Source organism: Ascaphus truei, chromosome 1 (assembly GCF_040206685.1).
Source record: "Ascaphus truei isolate aAscTru1 chromosome 1, aAscTru1.hap1, whole genome shotgun sequence".
Classification (NCBI taxonomy): domain Eukaryota; kingdom Metazoa; phylum Chordata; class Amphibia; order Anura; family Ascaphidae; genus Ascaphus; species Ascaphus truei.
Genome location: NC_134483.1, coordinates 501,436,830 through 501,459,858, shown reverse-complemented (window position 1 = coordinate 501,459,858; position 23,029 = coordinate 501,436,830). Strand labels below are relative to the sequence as shown.

At 42.6% G+C, this 23,029-nt stretch overlaps 1 protein-coding gene across 1 annotated transcript in view; it reads left to right on the top strand.

Annotated features, from left to right (window-relative positions):
* Positions 1-2,725: 2,725 nt before the first annotated feature.
* Positions 2,726-23,029, top strand: part of OTOP1 (otopetrin 1) — a 116,935-nt gene continuing 96,631 nt past the window's right edge. Inside the window, exons 1-3 of the mRNA XM_075569388.1 lie at positions 2,726-2,928; positions 3,332-3,684; positions 5,953-6,089. Coding sequence (XP_075425503.1) covers positions 3,345-3,684; positions 5,953-6,089 — 477 coding nt within the window. The 5' untranslated portion in view covers positions 2,726-2,928; positions 3,332-3,344. The remainder of the gene's footprint in view (positions 2,929-3,331; positions 3,685-5,952; positions 6,090-23,029) is intronic.

The window sequence follows — 23,029 nt, the reverse complement described above, 5'->3', positions numbered from 1 at the left end:
GTGCTCATTAACAAATACATTTGCAGTTGGGTTACCAGGATTTATTGTCACATTAAGATACAAAATGCACCTGAGACAGATAACCAGCTGTCAGTACTCCACTTCTGTATTCACCAAGCCCATAAAACCCCTCCCAATAGTACCTCTTACTCATGGTCGTCACCAGCATTCACATACAGCACCCAGATAGAGCGACCCTTTAAGAATCCGACAGGCTAACATGCTATTGACATCCTATTGTACCCTGTATATCACTAACTTTGTGGCATCTTGTTGCACCAGTCTAAGGAGCACTTATTAACCTTTAACAACCTACAGCACTGAGAGCACTGCCAACCTTACAGCATCGCCCCAGCAGCACTACAGAGCCCCCAAACCCTAGTAAAGCATCCCGGACAGAGTACTGCAGAGTATTGTTCTTTGGCCCTGTCCAACATTCCTGCTCAATGGTGCATTCTTCGCACGCATAGAATACTCTTATTATTTGGTCAAATTAGAGCTCGATAAGCTCTTCTGAAATGTATAACTTTATATTGGTTTAAAGATAGACAAAACAGTGTGTTAGGGTTTTTCCATCACATTCAGAAAGTGTGAGTGCGTGTGTGTGTGCATGTGTGTGCATAAATCCAGGGTCAAGCACTCACCAAATAAAATGTATTGCAGTAATCTTTCATTTAGTGAGTGACTGTCCCCTGGTTTTTATTTGTGTACTGATTTACAGAGCACCCCTGCTCTCATCATTTTGATAGAGTGCCCATTTCCTGTTTTTTGAGAGTGACTTCACCAAAAGTATCTCTATATTACCTTTTTATGACACGTGCACTCACCTATATATTTATTTCCTATGTTGTGCTTTCTCCCTTTTCTTTTTGACACATATATATTTATTATTTATTTTATTTATTTATAAAATATTTTACCAGGAAGTAATACATTGAGAGTTACCTCTCGTTTTCAAGTATGTCCTGGGCACAGAGTAAAACAAATAGTACATGGTTACAAGTACAGTTACATAAATGAACAGGGTATACATTATATACAAGACATTGCATGCACAGTTAAAGAAAATATATATTATGGGCGTATGAAACAGTTACAGACCAGGTTAAAATGTGAGACAGCCTTAGATTTGAAAGAACTTAAACTGGTGGTGGATGTGAGAGTCTCTGGTAGGTTGTTCCAGTTTTGGGGTGCATGGTAGGAGAAGGAGGAACGTCCGGATACTTTGTTGAGCCTTGGGACCATGAACAGTCTTTTGGAGTCTGATCTCAGGTGATAAGTGCTGCAAGTGGTAGGGGTGGTATACATATAGATATATACACACACACATCAAATCAGGGACCTCCCCTGAGAGATAAGGGAGAGAGTGAGAGGTGTGTGTTGAGAGAGGGGGGGGGGGGGGTCTTACCTTCTCCGGAGCAGGCTTCCTCCTGCAGCGTTGCGTCGTCATGGCAACCCGACGTTAAATAACGCTGTGACGTAACATGACACCATTACGGCGCAGGAGCAGGGCCGCACCTCAAAGAGTCACCGGGGCTGGCGGGTTAAGTACAACGACCTATTTGTACAGGGGGGAACCACTGCCAATGTGCCACCTTGGCTAAGGCCGGCCCATAAAGGAAGTGAATACAGATTATAAAATGACTATTTACTTTGCATGAAAAATGTGAAGAAATCTGGACTTATCAAGGTTTATGGATCTGGAATTTAACGCCCTACAGAAAGGGATAATCTTTTAGGAAGAATTTTTCAATACTGTTTATCCACATGGATTTAATGATAGGCTGGCATTTTCTTCCTCTTGCAGATGTATAACATAGTTTGCTTACAAGTAGAAAATAAAACTTGTTTTTTTCAGAAATTTTCGAATGTTCGGAAGATTAATCGAGAGAGTTCACATTGCTCTGAATTTCACCAGTTTTCCCAGAATGTTGCCAAAATGACAGGAAATAAAGGGCCACGGCGTGACCTTACACATTGACTTTTAATGTCTGACAAATTAGGGGACTGCAACAAACTGGCAGCAAAAGGGTTAAGGTGCAATCCCATGAAGCTGCCCGAAAACAACCTTTTTTGGAAAGTATTTCTATCATTGTGTTCCTTTAACTAATGTAACCGTTCTAAAAGCAAATATCTGCATTTATTTGTTTGGAAAGTCGTTAGAAAATCCTTTTCTTTGGGGCCTCTGAATGGGGGGAGGGGGAGTGTTTATCAATCAAGTGTTTCCTCCACCCTTATTCCACCCAGTCCTTAACAGAAAGCCAATAGAGATAAGAAGGGAGATCAAGTGAACTCTGGTTGTTTATAGAAATGTGTTTTTTTTTTCCATTGCAAGTTTGTGACCTTTTTCATGGTGAACATAGAATTTGTGATTTGTAATAAATATTGAAATAAAATAAATGTTATGAAGTATTATATATTGATAAAGCACAAGTTAGTCTACATTATGTATGGGGAATCCATAGAAACCACCACTGTGCAATGTCTATGTAACTAATTTAATGACAAAATAACAAAAAAAATATCTACACAAACAAAAAAAAAAAAAAACAAAAAAAAAAATATATATATATATATAAAGTGTGTAGAAGTGGGAAAATTACAGTATGTTACTCGCTATTAACCTCTCTGCTGTTGGGTTTATGCTGACAAATTAGAATGCATTTGTTTGAACAATATTTTGGTCTGTGCAGGGCTGGCAGGATTCCTTCCCTGTCTACACTACTCTTAGAGGTGTTGCTGTTGAAATCCTATCCACCTGCAGGCTGGATCCCTCTGACGTCTACAGCAAAACCATCTCTATAAGAAGGATGAAAGCCACTGAGAGCAGGGGAAGTGGGAACAAAAGGAGAGAAGGAAAAACCCACCTGAGAACATTAGACACAGCAGGTCTGATTCTTGCTACAGTTTGACTGGACAGTGGATGTGGTGAGATATACTGTGAATTCCTTACTGTATTTCACGTTAACTTTTAGAGACTATTTTTTTCATTACTTTGGTTTAAAGTAATCGACTTGCATACAATGCTAAAATACTGCTTATGATTGTAATTGCACTAAAAGGCGTTGCAGACAACACCCACAAAATATCACACTTTTGTGGCAAGTCATTTTCTAATTAATTGGATAATCTAATAGATAATGTATCCAATTAATGGATAATTGATTTCTCTCCGGGCGTTAAAAAAATATATATTTTAGGAAATTGTTTTGGATTTAGAGTGACAGAAGAAAATTGATATTTATATAAATAGTTTGAGATTAGGGAATGACAGTGTTATACTGCATCTTCAATATATGACTTTTTATTATTTGTATCCTTTGCATTACAGATAACAAAAGAGGATGGCGGAAGAAAACACATTAGATATCTTATCTTCCTCAGATCAGGAGCAAAAGCCTGGGGGAAATAAATTACAATTCAATTTCACTCACAACTACCCCCAGAAAAATGCTGAGATACTGAGCAGCCAGTATGGGTTTAATATCTTCTTGGCTGGACTTTTGCTGATGTTCGCTTGGGCCATTCATGCTGTTGGGATAACAGACAGAGACCTGCTGTCTTACCTTATCACTTTAATGTTAATTCAGCTGATTTGGATGCTTTGGTACATTTTCAGAAGTTACTCTCAAAGAAGGTCACTTAAAGAGAAAGATACTGATGCCGGAGCAAGGTGGTTACGATGTAAGTTAAATGTAGACTTTAGGTAAAATAGGCAATTAACTGCTTGGCTGCATTGTGTTGAAATGGGTTGCAGGCTTATTGGTAGCTAAGTTGTTTGAAGACTCTACACAAGGTATTTGTGTATAAGGACGTTGTCTGGATTTTGTATATTCCAGTTGTGAGTGATTAACCTAAAGAGTTTAGTTTTTCTGTATGACTGTTCCAGTGTCCAAGATAATCTGTGTGTATCATATAAGCGGTGATTATATTTGTGTGTTATTGGTGGCGTGTTCCATGTGATATATTACAACATCGTTCAGCTTTCTTTAAGGCTAGTATAATTTCTCAAATGCATTATAGTTCGACATTAGGAAATGGTTATTTAACCTTACGGCTGCCAAATGGGCCAGCAAAATGGTGCAAAAGATTGAACTCTTATGCTGCCAGAAGGGTCTGTAACACATTGCAATTAATCCATTTCGCTCTCTGAAGTGCCTGCGTTGCAAGCCCCTCTGGGAGTGAATGGGTTAATGTTTCTGGATCTCCTATTTTACTGCATTTTTTCCATAGGGTTTTAAGGCAGCTTCTGCGCTACAGAATCTCAATGCTAAGAAAAGCGTTCTCGTTCTTAGTAAGTGTATATTACCCAATTTAGCACTAGTTTTCCCCTCTGTGAGCTCTGGTGATTTTAAGAAGTTACACCAAGATGAACTAGGGAGCATGATTTACGTGACTTGTATATTAAAAGGAGATGCTTGTCTTTAAGTATTGTTTCCCCTCTTGGTAGGGTCAAAAGTCTCAGGTCTGAGTTGGCATAAGCCTCTAACAATCCAGTGTAAGAGACCTGGTTACATCATTCTATCAAAGCACTTTTCCTTACTACATTAATACTAGATTTTATTTCCAGTGTGTTTTATAGTGGGACGGGATATACAGTTCCTCTGCATTTTATTTCTAATTCTAGGAGACTGTGTAGCAGCGTTTTCATGGACTAAAATCAGACGTTTGATAACTAGCACTAGAAAAGTAGAAATATTTTAATGAATAAAGAAACAATTGGCATAGCTCAGAATTTCAGTACCCACAAGGACTTCTATGGGGACATACACTATACTTTGAGTGCGGGTCATGAGTAGTCTATATTTGGACTATTCTTCCACAACATTACTATTTATTTTGCACTAGATGACCAAAAACAAACTACGGTACATAACTCTTAGGTTTATAAAACAAAATGTAGACGTGCTCTATATCATTGGGATGAGGGAATTATTTTCAGGGAGACTGTAGAAAATTTATGCCTTTCAGCTAAAAATCAGGCAGTACCCAGGAGAGTTGGACAGTATGATCCCTAAGTGCCAGATGCGGTTACCTCCTACCCTGCCACATAAAGCAATGCTTTGTTACACGTCTTGTCAGTGAAGGGGTTAAAACTTTGCAGTTGTGTTCAGCTCCACCTGCATTCAATGCGCGCATTTAGTTTTTTCATGGACACAGAGTTTGACGGCAGGAAAGAACCACTGGACTCGCCCAGTCTCCTCTCTATTGCAAGACCTCAGACTCTTCGATCCTTGGTTTTCTTTCATATCTATAATAGTCTTCTGTCTGTCCCAAGCATTTAATAAAAAAAATTAAAAAACCCTTCCTGTAGTAGCCTCTACCACCTGTGTTGGGCAGCTATTCCACGCGTCCACCACCCTTTCTGTAAAGAAGACCTTCCTCACATTTCAGCCCGCCACCCTCCAGCTACAGAGCATGGCCACTTGTTCTAGCTCTCCTCTGTTTCTGAAATATGTTTCCCTCCTGCACTTCTTTTAATCCCTTTTATATATTGTACGTTGGTGTAGGAGGCCCAGGCGGAACCACACTGCCAATTGAATTTCTTTCAGCAAAATCTGATCAGGGCGACTGTTTTGCTCTGTGTTGTGAATGCTGTGACTGAACTATTAACACTTCTGGAATCTGCCACCATCCTATGCAATGGCTGAAGCTGATCCCTTTTTAAGGTAGATCTGTTCAGCAAATTAAAATGTGGGTTAATTAAAATGTATTCAAATTAAAGGCTGATTTTAAGAGGAAGCTGTGCTTTTATTGCATGAGTTAACTTGCTACCCACAGAGTCATTAGTTTAACATTGTTTTTTTGCATGGTCATACTGGAGTCTTTAACCAAACATATATATGAATTTATGCAGAATAACTTTGTCATTAACTCTATTTTCTTTATATCCATAGTCCATACGATTCTAATATTTCATATTTATTTTGCAACTCTTTCTTTTTGTGGAAGGTGGTATCACTCTATTTGCTGTGATCGCTCTTATTTTGGATTCTTTCAAAATTGGATATTATATTGGATATTCAGAGTGTGTATCAATAACTGAAGGCATTTTTCCAGTTACACACGCCGTGCACACACTTCTACAGGTAGGAATAATAAAATGTCATCTTTTCTTACAGTATATTTATTTGGATTTATAAGATTCACATGTTCCATAAATGTAATACATTACATATATATTTTTTTCCAGATCACATAGTATCTGTATTGTGTATTAGCTTACCATTTTATTCTATTGCAATTTACATTGTGTGTGTGTGTGTACAGATACATACTGTATATAGTATGTGGAACAGTTTCATAGAATGAATTACCTATTGTTCATTTAAATAAACCCTTCTATCCTAATTATTAGGTAGTCCTTGTTCATATGGCATTCTCCTTTCATTAGGATGCTCTGATCTCAACCTATTATTACGGCGTTTTTGTTCATTGTGATGTGTACTCACTTGTTCTAGACTTTGAATAAAATACTGGAAACCCAAGAGAAGATTCATGCCGTCACTATTGAGTGCAACTCATCAATATATTTAATCTATTACTTAAACTAATTGGTGTGACTGTGTTTATAATTTGGATTATAAACATTGTTTATTTACAATTTGAGCTGGTTTACATTATGTTTGATATTTTAGTTCTAAAGGTTAAATATATATTTTTGTCATCCACGCTAAATAGAATTTGTCAAGATTATGAGCATGTTTGTCTATTTCTAGTGTGCTCAACCCCAATAATAAGGTATTCGTATTTATACACGACCTCTATTCGTAAACGAATGTATTGGGAAAGCACAGGTTAGGTCAGGGACAAGGGTAGTGATGTAAAACCAATCATTAAAACCTTTTCAGAACCAGAATGCTATGGACATTTTGGCTCCAGGGTTCATGTAATCACGATCATATCATTTATCAATCTCATGCTTCCACCCATCACGAACGGAAGAGGAAATTCTTCTCTTCTGTTCCCTTACGCCTCAGAAAGATGTGTCCGCCATTAAATACTGTTCAACTTGCGGGGACTCCATCTTCAACAAAAACGTTTCACGTCAGGAATATTGGGCTTAGGTTTATAACAGGCTTCCACTTCCTTTTCTCACAAAAAGTGCACATTAGATTAATCAGGATATGTTTGTTTGTATATAGGTTTCTGTAGTATTAAAACAGCAACATTCTTATTGTATTCTTTCCCCGTAGTGCATGAATTGGCTCTGAGATAATCGACCTTTACTGAGTAAGCCCATATGAACAGACTTGTAATTTCTTAGTGCTTTTCAGGCAGCAATCAGACGAAGGCTGGTGCAGTATAACCATCCGACCATGCCCCCTCCTCCACCAGTTCATAATGAAGGGCGATGGGTCGTCTGGTTATGCTGCACCAGCCTTCGTGTCCGTGCTGTCTGAAAAGCACTAAGAAATGACAAGTCTGTTCAGAGGGGCTTACCAAGTAAACATCAATTAATTTTCTCTGGGATGGGGAGGATGTGCTCAGGCAAGACCTTGCTATAAGCGAGTAGTCACATGGGGGAAGCTTCTTACCTCGTGGCCTTCCAGTGAAGCAGTCTTGCTGTGCTCTGGCTCCTGAGGATGCAGAGGCCGGACTGCATGGGGTCCACACAGAAAGTAGCTGTATATGTCTGCCTCCCCTTTTTTGTGGTGCCTCTGTATCCCCTCTCTTTAGTCCCGGAAACTGAGCTGCAAAATAATTCTGTAGCTCTCTCACTCACTCACACCTGGTGTGCCCTTCCAGGAGTTATCTATTAACCCTTTGGATGACACAGCCACCCATTCCATAGTGGCTACGTCCTGTGTAGCGATCTAGCCAGCGGAGGAATGGAGGAGGGGGACCTCTCCTCTTCTGTGCGCCTCGTCAGTGATGTCACAATTACATGATCGCTCTGAGGAGTGGTCACGTGATTGTGATGTGCTGGAGGGGTTGTGCCACTCTCATGCCATGGCCCCTCCGGCACTAAAAGGCTTAATGTTACAGTGACATAGCCGGATAAATAAGTCGGAAATAGGACTGGTGAGCTGTGAGCTTGGCGTTCGGATGCTGAGATTTCAATGCTAGTCAGCTGAGGATGTATAAATCTAGAGTTATCATAACTTTGGCCTGGATTTACTAAACCCGGTTAAACTTTCATTAATATTGCAACGATTATCAAGGAAAGAACGCACATTTCTAACTCGCAAATATCACTTTATTCACTAACGTGTCTGACATCTTCACAAAATCTGTGTCATGTTGAAAAAACAATGACCTTAAACAATGCAGTAATTTAGCACGTTGGATAAAACTTGAATTAAAATCGGATTCTTTTTTTTTTTAAAGTGAGAAGCAGGAGAATCTCCGCTCAGCGGACACGGTGAAACATATTTGCATTAGAAGTTAGGACTTGCCTGATCTGGGGTTACCTTGGCATGGTGGGCAAATTTACAGTATCCTACTTTGGCTAAAATATGTAACTAAAATCTGAATTAAAATGACATGTTAGAATTAATTAAAGATGTACAGGCTAAAAGTGTTAATGATTAAATATTGGGTTTGAGTGAATTTGGATCTGTGTTGATCTTGTATGTTTTTTGCTTTTTTAGATTTTTTTTTTTGGGTCACACAACAGCACTCCAATTAATTATAATTTTTATGAGTACTGGAGGAGCTTACCGTAACATGGAGCAAAGTAATTGAACCACTTTGACGCCCCTAACTGGGTTAACATACAACATAAACACACTACAAATAAAATACAAAAAGCAAAACATTCTTATACGAAGCCTGTAGTAGCCCAAATTGCAAGATAGTCACGGGTTGAGCATGACTAGCTGGCCACTTGGACTGATAAGGGAATATATCAATAGGTGGCACATTAATAGTATAGATTTGTATCACCTGTTCTGAGTTGGCTAGTCCTTATCTTACTTATGTTCAGTATATACTGTGCAAGAAAGATGTAAAGGACTCCTCCTTTTCCTAAATGTTACTTTTATGTCTGAGGCACTTATTCCCATGATCTGTTATTTATATGATTGTCACGTGTATTACTACTGTGAAGCGCTATGTACATTAATGGCGCTATATGAATAAAGACATACATATGTAAAGCTCCAAACATCCAAAGCAAAAAATTATTTTTCACTATAAATTTGACTAATAGGGGTGCTAATGTCTATGGTGGAAGGGCACCTAACCACCAATCGACATAAACTACCCAACAAGAAAATAAGACCCTGCACTCTCCTATTGTATTCAAAAATATATTATGAGAAATAATTAATAAAGACATCTGGTAAGTAAATGCTAAACTAAATATACAACAAAAACCGAGGACTGAAGGAGTTTCTCATTGAGTAAAGACACTGACTCTGAAACCAATGGCACTGAGTTTGAAGTGCGGGGAACCTTGTTCAAATCCTGGCGTCGGCTCTTTGTGACCTTGAACAAGTCACTTTATCTCTCTGTACCTTAGGCGCCCTAACATAGATTGTAAGCTCATCTGGGCAGGGACTGTCTGTAAAATCATATGTGCTGCGTACCATGGGCTATATTGTATGTAACATGGCTTGTTCAGATTGCCTCTCTGCCTCCTGTCAAAAAAGTCCTTTGTAGCTACAGGCTGTGACAGGCAATCCTGTGGGCTTTTGACCCCCTCATGCTACTATCTGAGTGACAGAAGTGGTGGTGACTCAGGGTCTGTGTACAGCCTATCAGGGTACAGACCTTGAGCCCTCCCCTTCTGGAGCTCAGGGAGGAAATGCCAACTTAGAGAGCGTGCTCATCCAACCTTTCTAGGGAGTGGAGGTATGTGGCCTGTCTCCTTCCGGCTGGGAGAGGGACAGGCCAGTCAGTCCCTCATGGGCTGGCTGGCCAGGAAAGATCAAGAGTACTCCATTAACAGAGAGCCAGCACCATCCAGAGGTATTGGATCCTCTGACCATCATGCATCCGCTGTATAAGACCATCTGCAGTGACTGCAACACAATAAACCCCTTTGCTTTTATACACCACTGCCCGAGTTCTGTCTATTGGGAGGGGGAAAGAAGTATGTTCCAGTGGGAGACTGTCTCTGGATCTCCTGCAGCCTACTGGAGCTGGAGGCGTTGTCACCAGTTAAAGAACACCCACCAAGATCATCAGAAGCCAGTCCTGTTTCCCCAATACATCATGGAACATCCAGCTCTCCTGGACCCTCGCATGTATTCCAGCACCACAATAGCAGTAGCCATAGCAGTATCTTCCAGAGGGGGGGGGGGGGGGTGTGCAAGTGTTACATGTAATTGTGACGCACTTTGAGTCCCATTGGGCAAGGTATGCCTAATGCCAGCCTGGTGTAGGTGATACAATTTTTTTTACGGTAGCCCAATATCACCAGATATCGGAGTTTCCGGAATAATTACATCTTCATGTTTGCCGTTTAAATTTAACTCGCACAGTAAAATATGCGTTCTTTTATACAATATCACATTCATGAATTAGGTTAAAATAATAATTTTTTCCCCCTTTAATCCATAATTTGAGCTTTGTGAACCCGTGCATTAGACTTTTGACCTAATTAAAGTTGCATGTTCTGATGTGCAGGCGTGGAAGTAAACTTAATATAAACTTTATTTCATATGGTAGCAGTCATAGGCATAGTAATCATAGTCAGCGTTCTTGCTGGATCTCCTACTGAGCACCATGGTCTCCACCACACTACAACATTTCCCCTTGACCAGTTTTTCTACTTTAACATTTTGGATTTCATGGTTTACCTACATTTCTTGTAAAATCCTGCACAAGAAATAAAAGCTTCTTGATACACAGATGTAGCAGAGCTTGGTGTCCTCAGTGCTGTTGCCATGTGCGGTCACAGAATCGAAGGGTTAGCGATGCGGGGCAGTCACATTCAGAAGCCTGGAACCCCGCAGCTCAATCACGACAGACACTGTCTCTGGTACCGCAGACTTTTTTGCTTTTTCATCTGCGGTGCCGTGGACATAAATCTTACTACATCTGTAAACCCTTGACCAAAAATGCAGTGAACGGTGGTGGTGAGTACATGTAACAATAGGTTAGCCCTATGACTTGCAGACAACACTGTCATTTTCTCCACAATTCTATAAGGTCTTCGGCAATAAATTGGAGAACTTGCCAAAGCAAATTAGAAGGTAGTCCTCCATATGAATCTCTGCAAGACCAAATTGATGTTCAAAAAAAAAGCTGTGTGTGCTGAGCACGCGCATAGTAAGTGAAACTTCTTTGTTTTTTGTCACATAAATTTTATTTGTGATGGTGATGTTTTTAATTAAAAATCACAAAACAATTTGACTTCCAAAACACAAAAGTTTGACCACATGTTTTAGCTATTTGCACATCTATATTTATAGTAACTGAATTATTTGTGTCTGCGTGTGTCAGTCAGTGTGTGTGTGTGTCTGCGTGTGTCAGTCAGTGTGTGTGTCTGTGGTGTGTATGTCTCTCTCTGCGACCTACACCCACCACGACGTAGCTGCGGACAAGGAGAACTCTGTCTGAGTCTCCTCCCCCGGCGGAGCTGTGGGCTGTGTTTCCTGCTGCAGCCAGCCCCCCAGCGGAGGTACAGAACATGGGAGGTGCTCGGCAGCTCACAGGGTGGGGGTGGAAGGGGCGGGGGATTGTAGGCACATGTGTGTGGGCGCTGTTCGGCGCATCACTGGGGTGTGTGTGTGTCAGTCTGTATGTATCAGTCAGTGTATGTCAGTCAGTGTAGGTGTATGTATCAGTCAGTGTAGGTGTGTGTCAGTGAGTGAGTGTGTATGTGTGTCAGTCCGTGAGTGAGTGTGTATGTGTGTCAGTCCGTGAGTGAGTGTGTATGTGTGTCAGTCCGTGAGTGAGTGTGTATGTGTGTCAGTCAGTGAGTGAGTGTGTGTGTGTGTCAGTCAGTGAGTGAGTGTGTGTGTGTGTCAGTCAGTGAGTGTGTATGTGTGTCAGTCAGTGAGTGAGTGTGTATGTGTGTCAGTCAGTGAGTGTGTGTGTGTCAGTCAGTGAGTGTGTATGTGTGTCAGTCAGTGAGTGTGTAGGTGTGTGAGTGAGTGTGTATGTATGTCAGTCAGTGAGTGAGTGTGTATGTGTGTCAGTCAGTGAGTGTGTGTGTCAGTCAGTGTATGTGTGTCAGTCAGTGAGTGTGTGTGTGTTAGTCAGTGTGTGTGTGAGTGTGTGTGTGTGTGTCAGTCAGTGAGTGTGTATGTGTGTCAGTCAGTGAGTGTGTATGTGTGTCAGTCAGTGAGTGTGTGTGTGTGAGTCAGTCAGTTTGTGTGTCAGTCAGTGAGTGTGTATGTGTGTTAGTGTGTGTGTGTGTGTGTATGTGTCAGTCAGTGTGTGTGTGTATGTGTCAGTCTGTGTGTGTGTGTGTGTGTGTGTGTGTGTGTGTGTATGTGTCAGTGTCAGTGTATGCTTCCTGCGGTTTCTCGCCTGAGGATAGCTGGCCAGCTCCCCCGCAATGATCCTTCTCAGGAGCCCCACCGAGAAGCACTCCTCTCTCACCCCGATACCCTCCATCAGGTGGTTAAGTCCTGAAACCAGGCTCCGGATGTGAAGCTGTAGCTCGGGGGGGCAAGGAGGGCAGCTCCATGTCCCCCAGCCCTGGGATCCTCTTCTTGTCACAAAACAATTTGACTTCCAAAACACAAAAGTTTGACCACATGTTTTAGCTATTTGCACATCTATATTTATAGTAACTGAATTATTTGTGTCTGCGTGTGTCAGTCAGTGTGTGTGTGTGTCTGCGTGTGTCAGTTAGTGTGTGTGTCTGTGGTGTGTATGTCTCTCTCTGCGACCTACACCCACCACGACGTAGCTGCGGACAAGGAGAACTCTGTCTGAGTCTCCTCCCCCGGCGGAGCTGTGGGCTGTGTTTCCTGCTGCAGCCAGCCCCCCAGCGGAGGTACAGAACATGGGAGGTGCTCGGCAGCTCACAGGGTGGGGGTGGGGGGGGGCGGGGGATTGTAGGCACATGTGTGTGGGCGCTGTTCGGCGCATCACTGGGGTGTGTGTGTGTCAGTCTGTATGTATCAGTCAGTGTATGTCAGTCAGTGTAGGTGTATGTATCAGTCAGTGTAGGTGTGTGTCAGTGAGTGAGTGTGTATGTGTGTCAGTCCGTGAGTGAGTGTGTATGTGTGTCAGTCCGTGAGTGAGTGTGTATGTGTGTCAGTCCGTGAGTGAGTGTGTATGTGTGTCAGTCAGTGAGTGAGTGTGTGTGTGTGTCAGTCAGTGAGTGTGTATGTGTGTCAGTCAGTGAGTGAGTGTGTGTGTGTGTCAGTCAGTGAGTGTGTATGTGTGTCAGTCAGTGAGTGAGTGTGTATGTGTGTCAGTCAGTGAGTGTGTATGTGTGTCAGTCAGTGAGTGTGTATGTGTGTCAGTCAGTGAGTGTGTAGGTGTGTGAGTGAGTGTGTATGTATGTCAGTCAGTGAGTGAGTGTGTATGTGTGTCAGTCAGTGAGTGTGTGTGTCAGTCAGTGTATGTGTGTCAGTCAGTGAGTGTGTGTGTGTTAGTCAGTGTGTGTGTGAGTGTGTGTGTGTGTGTCAGTCAGTGAGTGTGTATGTGTGTCAGTCAGTGAGTGTGTATGTGTGTCAGTCAGTGAGTGTGTATGTGTGTCAGTCAGTGAGTGTGTATGTGTGTTAGTGTGTGTGTGTGTGTGTGTCAGTCAGTGTGTGTGTGTGTGTATGTGTCAGTCAGTGTGTGTGTGTATGTGTCAGTCAGTGTGTGTGTGTATGTGTCAGTCTGTGTGTGTGTGTGTGTGTGTGTGTGTGTGTGTGTGTGTGTGTGTGTGTGTGTGTATGTGTCAGTGTCAGTGTATGCTTCCTGCGGTTTCTCGCCTGAGGATAGCTGGCCAGCTCCCCCGCAATGATCCTTCTCAGGAGCCCCACCGAGAAGCACTCCTCTCTCACCCCGATACCCTCCATCAGGTGGTTAAGTCCTGAAACCAGGCTCCGGATGTGAAGCTGTAGCTCGGGGGGGCAAGGAGGGCAGCTCCATGTCCCCCAGCCCCGGGATCCTCTTCTTGTCCGGCCAGCTGCAGTTGAGAGCCTGCAGGTCTCCGCCAGGTAGCAGCGGGAAGAGAGAGGAGAAGGCCGGGGCCAGGAATAGGTGCGGGGAGATCGGGACCAGCAGCAGCAGCGCCCACATCACCTCAGCCATGAAGTTCACCCCATCCACTCACCCCCCGCAGCACACCACGAACACAGCCTTCGACTGGTTGGCAGCGCCGGCCTCGAAGCTGGAGAACTCCTTAACTTGGAGGGCCCCCGCGGAGAGCAGCAGCAGTTCGGCGCAGCCGCACCAGTGCAGGATCTCAGCACTCGTTAGCTGTGACTGCGGTGAGTATGTTGAGCGGGGGGGGGGGGGGAGCAGGAGGGGGGAAAGCAGCAGCAGCGCATCATTCACCCAGCAGCGCAAGGAGGTCTCCGAGCCGCCCGTGAGCATCGCACATGGCTACCGCGCATGTCAGCGGGCAGCAGCGGCAGTTAGGAATGGTGGCGGCGGACGTGTGGGAGGAATGGCATGCGCAGGGGGGCTCTGTCTGAGTCTCCAGCCCGGCAGAGCGCGCGGCTGGGACAGAGAGCGGTCAGCGGGTTGTAGCAGGAGAGCCGGTCCCCGCTGCCCCGGATGCCGCCCATGCCCATCTCCACCTGGGGGAAATTGCGGCCGTTAGGAGCGGCGCCGGCGGCATGTGGGGGGAGCAGCAGCCGTTAGGAGCGGCGCCGGCGGCTATCGCCGCCGCCGCCGCATCTGATTTGTGGACCGGGTGTGATGTCAGTGTTGGGGTCGGGCTGAGCCAGAACACAGCCCGGCCTCAACTGCCAGCACTGACGTCACATCCGTTTCATTTCTGTCTCCACAATTCTTTTTTGCCCCAGTTTGAATGAGGTGCCACTAAGGAAGTTTCACTTCAAAAAAATGTCAGCTCTACAAAGATCGACCATGAATAGAACTAAAAGAAGCAGAAGACTGTCTACTTTTGCCAGCAAGTATGTTAAACTCTGTGCTAGTCAGTGTCTTTACTCACTGAGCCACTCCTTCTCTTCTGTAAGAGAAGGGAGTTCATCCCTATTTGTTCCGCTCTTTTTAAAGGGGAATCAAGTTCGCCTTTAATATACCCGGCCATCCTCAAAGTTTTCCGAGATTATGGGGTTCAATCCTTTGATTCACCAGAGGAGGCAGAGCATTTGATTCGAGAAACGCAAGACACGGCTATAGAATCGAATTCTTGAAGGACTCATTAATACCCCTGGGTCCCTTTTGCTGGTGGGCAGTGTGCCTAATGTTCTTGAATTTAACACTGTTATGTAGGCTTAGATTAAGAAAGTATATTAATGATGTGTAAACCCGTTGAGAAGATTTCTTCTGACCAGCGTTAAGATTGCTGGGATAGGTAGGGAGACTCCCAGGTCTCCAGGTAGCAGCCACAGTCTGAGTTAACATGCTTGGTGTATGACATGGTTTGTTATCTAAAAAAAATTCTTTGTTGTTTTGGTTGCCTCTTCCCCTCTGTCTTCTTCCTTCTCCTCCCTCCCCCCTTTTCTCTGCTCTCTTCCGCTCTCTCTCTCCTTGACTCACAGGTGTTGCAGATCACATCTCTATATCTCAGTCTATCACAGAAAGGTTCCTATCGCAAGGTGTTATTTTGTACCAGATAAGATGACAAAGACAACTTCCTGGAAAGTGGGTGGTATCCCCGATGAAACAAAGACAGATACTTAATCACCTAAAGAGGTTAGGTACATACATAGCCTTTTTACTGGAAACACACCTGACACAGGCAGAACATGACAAACTGAAACAGGGCTGGGTCCAATCGTGTTTTTCCTCGCACTACAACAGTAAAAAGAGAGGGGTCGCCATCCTCATTGGGAAGGGTGTCCCATTTGAACTGGGAAATAAGCTGTATGACCCTGAGGGTAGATTCATAATTATTTTGGGAAAATTAAGGGGGATTAAGACTTCTCAGACAAACATATATGCGCCAACAGTTCATGACAGAACATTTTTCAATGCCCTCTTGGGTAACCTAGCACCCCTAGCCACGGATCACCAAATCATACAGGGGGGAGATTTTAATATTGTAGAAGACCCAATATTGGATAGATCAACATCTTCCACAAGCAAATCTAAAAGGACACAATATAAGATCAAAAGCCAGTCAGACATTACATTTCTTAAAAAACAATTGAATCTTGTAGACCCCTGGAGATTGCTCTACCCATTAGAGAGGGATTATACCTGTGTTTCGCATGCACATAATTCCATGTCACACATTGATTACCTGTTTGTCTCATCACCTCTTTTCCAGAAAATATCCAAAGATAAGATGTATAATGCCTGTATATCTGACCACTCCCCCATAGGGCTCCAAATACTGTTGGACCCTGATGCGATAGTCCCAAGAAAATGGTCACTCCCCTCCAAATTGTTAGTTCAGGACAGCTTTGGAGCTGCAGTCCATAAGAAATGGGCACAATTCAAAGAAAATAATGCAGAACATATAGAAGACCCCTTTTTGTTTTGGGAAACAGCTAAAGTAGTCCAAAGACGGGACATAATATCGTACATCTCTTACCAGAGGAAAAAAAACAATGAAAAATATCTTTTATTGTAACCAAAAATTAGCTGAAAATTACTCCAAATTCAAAGAATCACCAACTCCTCAAAACAAGGAGTATTTGGTAAAAAAAAAAAAGGGAGCTGGGGTTATTACTACATGAAAGAGAACTGCTGAATCAAAACTATAGTAATGCAAGATTCATGTGTTATGGAAATAAAGCCGGGCAAATGCTAGCTAACTTAGTAGCAATTAATCGCTTCACATGTCATATAGCGGCCTTGAGAGACCAAACGGGCACTAGGCACACTTTTCCCCAAAAAATAGCAGATATCTTGCATAAATTCTACACAGACCTATATAATCATCCAGATATTAACCTAGATCAGCAGGATAGATTCTGGAGAGATTTGAGGATCCCTCAGCTGTCGGAGAGCTCAAATATATTCTAAACAGTAATGAAAAGTTCAGTCCGCGCTCTGGCTCTTTAAACTTGGATTGTTGATCCCTCTCAGTTCTCTTGCTGCTTCTGTGTTTATGAGGTGTCTCCCCCACCTCCAAATGTGGTCTCCACCGGAACTCCGATGGTGATACCAATATCAGCAAAACAAGAAAAAACACAAAAGCGCACCAAGATGAGAGATAGATATTGTATTAGCAACAAATAATAAAATTAGTAACTTACATATAAAATTTCTTTAATAATCCCCGATCTGGTGTCTATCACAGGAGTAGGGCATCACATAGGAAGTATGAAGGGTAATCTCAGTTCTGAGAGATCAGACCCGCGCGCTGGGGCTGTCTCTGTTCACTCTCCTGTCCTCCACCGGTGCGCTTTTGTGTTTTTTCTTGTTTTGCCTATATTCTAAACAGCCCCATCGCCACAGAAGAAGTCTCTAGAGCCATTAAACCGCCTAAAACACTTAAACCTCCGGGACCTGATGGTTACTCTGCCGAATATTTTAAACATATGATCGTAGAAATAACTCCATACCTGGTAGAGGAATATAATCGAATAATGTCACTAGGAGACAGCCCCCTGGGTTTTGGTTCAGCAGTAATCAATCAAACTAATCCCCAAAAAAGATAAAGACCCGGAAGAGCCGTCTTCCTACCGACCAATTTCCCTCAATCTTGACTACAAAATATTCACCAAAATTCTAGCAGACAGACTTAAACATCGCCTCCCTGAGGCTATACACCCAGACCAAACCTGGCTTTGTGAAGGGTAAACATTCAGTCACCAATATATGGATACTATTGATTACCATTCAATATTATGGAGAGGCCAATGGACCTTCCTCTGCCCCAGACGACCACGGACCGGCCTGTGCTCTCAGTCTGTATGCGGAGAAAGCGTTCGATTATAACATGAGCTCACCTGTTTCAGACCCTGGAGAGGTTCGGGCTCAGAGATAATTTTACAGAATCCCTTAAAACTATCTACTATATGCCCAATTTCTTTCAGCGGTAAATCATCAGGACCGTTCAATCCCTATAGAGGGACCAGACAGGGTTGCCCACTTTCGCCACTGCTTTTTGATATGGCTATTGAACCTCTGGTTATCGCTTTGAGAGAATCAATTAAAGGGCTACAAATTGGGAACCAAATAATAAAATTGGCTTTATATGCTGACGATTTTCTTTTGTTATGTGCAGATCCGGCTAATCAGTTACCGCTAATGATCCAAATTATTGACAACTACCAACATTTGTCAGACTATAAAATAAATTTTAGAAAATCTGAGGTTCTCTGGCTGAGGAAGGGAACTCTAGATTTCATAGGCCTACCAACACCATTTAAAGTCGCTAAGGATTCCATTAAGTATCTGGGTATTCAGTTTTCCCTGAACCTACAGAAGCTATATGAGCTGAATTATATTCCCATCATAAACAAAATTGACAGAGTTGGCAGGATGGATGAATCTACCATTAACTGTCTGGTAGGATTGCTTTAATTAAGATGGGTTCTTTTCCCGAAACTACTGTACTTAATTCAGACACTTCCCCTGATTTAGAAGGAAAAAAGATATCACAAAGATACAAAGAGTTTTTCCAATTTTATTTGGAACAACAAAAAACACAGGATCAGTCTACAAAGGCTACAGACCGATAGAGAACAGGGGGGTTTGAACCTCCCCATGTGGGAGAGTTTAACCTGGTGGCGCTAACTAGGTACATTTAGGGATTGGCTACTTGACAAGGCAGAGTTTGTGAATTCTGGAATAGAGGGACAGCTGTCTCTCTCACACTCCCTGGGATTCCTGCCCTTCCTACAGGATAAGGATAATGCAAATAACATTCTGAATGGCATTATATTTGGAGATACTGTAAGAGCCTGGCGCAAAGTTAGAAAATATTTTAAACAATCACTGAGAGTATCCAGGTTGTTACCGATTGTAGGGAACTCAGACTTTACGGATGCACAAGAGATTGCAGTTTTCAGGACTTGGGCCAGTAGAGGACTTGTTCATGTCACAGACTGTTTTAACACAGGGCAACACAATTTCCCAACTTTTCAACAACTCCGAGAAAGAAATCATTTACTGAATAAATACTTCTTTGCCTACTAACAGTTAAGCCATTATGTGACTTCCTTGATGAGGGAACATCCATCCCTATTAGAACACAATTCATTGGAGTCTGGTTTTGATCTCCATTCAAACGGGTTTTAGCTCTAAACATATCTATACTGCCCTTTATACAGACCCGTACTGTGGGTCTCTGGAGTCTTTTATTGGTTAAGGGGCAGGTGGATTCCCTGATCTGATAGATCAAGAGTTCCTGGTCAGAGGCTACAGGAGTGCCCGTTCCATTACTCTGGATGCAGATTTGAGGGAACTGCAGATTAAGATATTGAACAGGGTATTCCTCACCCCAGCGTAACTAAATAAATTTCAACACATTTCTCTAATTGGGTGTAAAAAGTGCGGCAGTACCAGCGCCTATATCTCACATTGTGGTACTGCAGAAAAATAAAGAAATTCTGGAATCAAACCTTAAGATTTCTAAACAAACTGCCAAAAACAAAGATTCTCCATGACTTTAAACCAATGTTATTTGGATATATGGAAGGCTGGAATACATTGACGGTCAGTTTACCGCAGCTGGCGGGAATGATTCTCCTTTTGGCACGCATGCTGATTCTGGTCAACTGGCTAAAACCATATGCTCCAACAATTGGACAATTATAATCTTATCTGTTCGTAGTTGTGATGAGGGAAAAATTTGACTAATTTTTGGGACAATATGAAAAGAACAGATAAATTCCTGAGTAAATGGAAACCCTTTTTGGACACACTGCCTCCCAACAAATTTAAAGAGGTTATGGGACCCTTTGGATATTCAGACTGGGTGTCCACTGCACTGCTACACAGGTCTTGGGATAGACTAAAAGAACTATAGGGTGCTGGGTACTGAGATGTTTGCGGCGAGATGTGAGGACCTGCAGCGTGCTTTCTTTCTTCTTTCTCTCTATCCCCTTTTCTCCACTCCCTGTTCCACATCATTATTTTTATCATTTAATGTTCAACAGTTGGTAAGAAAATATAAAATGCTGTGAGCTTATGGTTGCCTGAATTTTCACTGTTTTGCTCATTTTATTGTATGTTGTAACCGTGCTCGCAGATAATAAAGAAATGTTTAAAAAAAACACAAAAAACTATATATTATTCCCCAAGGGGGGCTACATAATCATGGACATTAATTAGAATTCGTTAAAGGGATTTGGGATGGCAACCAGTGGCAAATGTTATGGGACCATAAGGATACTGTATATTTTCCTTTCTGTACTCAAAGCTCCTGCTTTTTTGAGCACACTACTAAACAGCTAGTTCTTGTTTCATATCTACAGTTAGGAGCTGTCCTGGAAAATATCTGATTCCCTTCCTTTATAATGTCTCTGAGGAAGCATACATGAATGATGGCACCCAGATGGAGTCAAGCAGATTTTCTGATTTTTCCTCATCATTGTGAGGCTCATCATGTAAACATTTTATGCGTTGTGCCTCTTCATGCTAAGTCTCATTTCTGTTTCCCTTCTGTTCCCCACTCATCAGGAATGGTTTCATATGTTGCATTTTATGAAACCACTTAGATCTTGCTTTAACCATTGGTAGAGCTGGGCAAACTGGACTCAATCATAGGAGGTGGCACCAAATAAGTGAGGGAGAGACACTTGTGCTCCAAAAGGAACTGTAGGAACCCTGGGAGATATGCTAATTGATATGCAAAGTATATTTAAATGTGTCACATCCCACACTTCCTAAAAGAATGTCCCTATGAACTATATTGAGTTGGCAAACCTAAGGCCTCAATTATGCCAGAAACTGCAGAGCTGCAAAGCGATCCAGTGACCTCATCGTGTGTGTGTGTGTGTGTGTGTGTGTGTGTGTGTGTGTGTGTGTGTGTGTGTGTGTGTGTGTGTGTGTGTGTGTGTGTGTGTGTGTGTGTGTGTGTGTGTGTGTGTGTGTGTATTATATAAAATTTTTTTTTTTTTACAATCACTGTCTCTGTATAGGCTGGAGTGTTGCAACTAGTGTGCGTTCCAGATAGGTAATTTAGACACAGGTCCAGGTAGCAGTGCTCAGCATGGTACAAACATATAATGGCAATCAGTATTTGAAGACAACACATATGATAGTGTTAAAGCGAAATAATGCTGAGAGAGATATTGAATACAGTTGAATACAGTAAGACTTCAATAATTCATAACTGTCGATAAGGTGGAGACAAATATAAGCATAAGCATAAAGCAGTCTCGTGCAGTACTCCACCGAACAGAGTGTTTCACTTGTAGCACTGTTGCTGGTCAACAACTCCCCCTGTATAATGGGGGAGAGACAATACTCACATACAGCCGCTTCTTGTATGTGCGTGCATCACGCAGTGCGGTCTTGGCAGAAGAGAAATCCTGGGATTGATGCGGAGCACAGCTGAAGAAGGGGGCCAGCACCAAAATATAAAGTTAAAACGGGTATTTATTGGACATAGTACCGGGGAACAAAAGAACAAACACTCTGACGCGTTTCAGGCAAAGCGCCCTTTATCAAAATATGTGCGTTCCAGCCTACAGGGCGTTAATCTCCCCTAGAGAAACTAGTTTTAGCTGCAGCTAATCAGGCTGGACTCCTGAATGAACAAGGAAATGTTTTAAGGCAGACACAGAGAGCTGCCATTCTGAGAGAGACTTTTTTTCCTCTGAGAAGGGGGGAGAGAGAGAGGTCTCCCCAGCAAGGTGAAGCTGGATGATACAGTCCCCTAGGCTCACTGGACGATGGTCGTGGAGCCTGCTGCGACTGCCTGGGTTGTTAATCTCAGAAAGAGGAAAGAAAAACGTGAGACCGCACTGAAGCAGGGATGGTCTATCCATAACCTAGGAACTACACAGGAGGGATTCTCTGAACTCTCGCAGGGTCCAAAGGGAATTACCTGGAGCCTCAACAGTAACAGACAAAGAGCTGAGTAACATATTAATGTACGGAAGACACTGTTGTAGCATATGATAGGGCACGTTTTAAGCTGGGAACCAGTTTAGTTGGCCAGTGCCGTTAGAAAGTGCTGGAGTATGCTTAGTTAGTTTTACCTAAAGGGAATAGGTGTTATTTTTATGATTTTTGTTTTGACTTAAAGGGACAGTGGGCCTGTTGCTGTGTAACCCTATATATAAACCCCTTATAGAGAAATATACATTGCATGTTGTTGGGTTTTTTTAAGGGGCGTCGCGCCAGATTTCTGGTAAAATCACGGCTTAAGGCACCTAGTGACTGGAATGATGTACTTACTAGTGTCAGGCCCAACAGGATTAGAACACACAACCTGTGCTACTCTAGGCCTTGGCTCTAGCAGTGTGAGCTAAATCAGCTACTGGATAGCATTACTGTCGCATGATACTTTTGAGATGCTCACTGCTCACATGTGCAGCTAATACAGCTATTCACATATCTCACAGGTATCTAAGGTATGCTCCACCAGGAACATTAAACTGTCAACCAGGAAGTGGAAGTGGTCTGATTTTTAAAGGAAGCCTGGGGCAGCTACTACAGGGATGAGCACTGAGTGAGAAGTAGAGCAACAAGACTTTAGTATGTTGTGAGTGACATTGGTGCTACATGATGGATATGTATAAAGGTGGCTACGGTGTAACAGAATGAGAACTACAAAGGGGATGAAGTTCTGAATATTATTATTTCCCATGATCTATCAGTCAAGTGTAATGTACAGTATGTAAATATGTCAAGCATTTTTGACGGATCTCTAATAAAGCACAATATTTTATTATAAATGTTCCTGGTGCCCATCCTTGTTATATTCAAGCATCCATGCCAGCCTGCACTTATTCAGCACCCTTAACATGTATGAGAGACTGAGCACTGCCATGTATATAGTCAAACTGATGTAAACTCCTTTGGAGCTGGGAAAGGAGGACTACATTTGCATATTCATTAGCATTATATGGGTACCTCGGGTGTGCGCCTT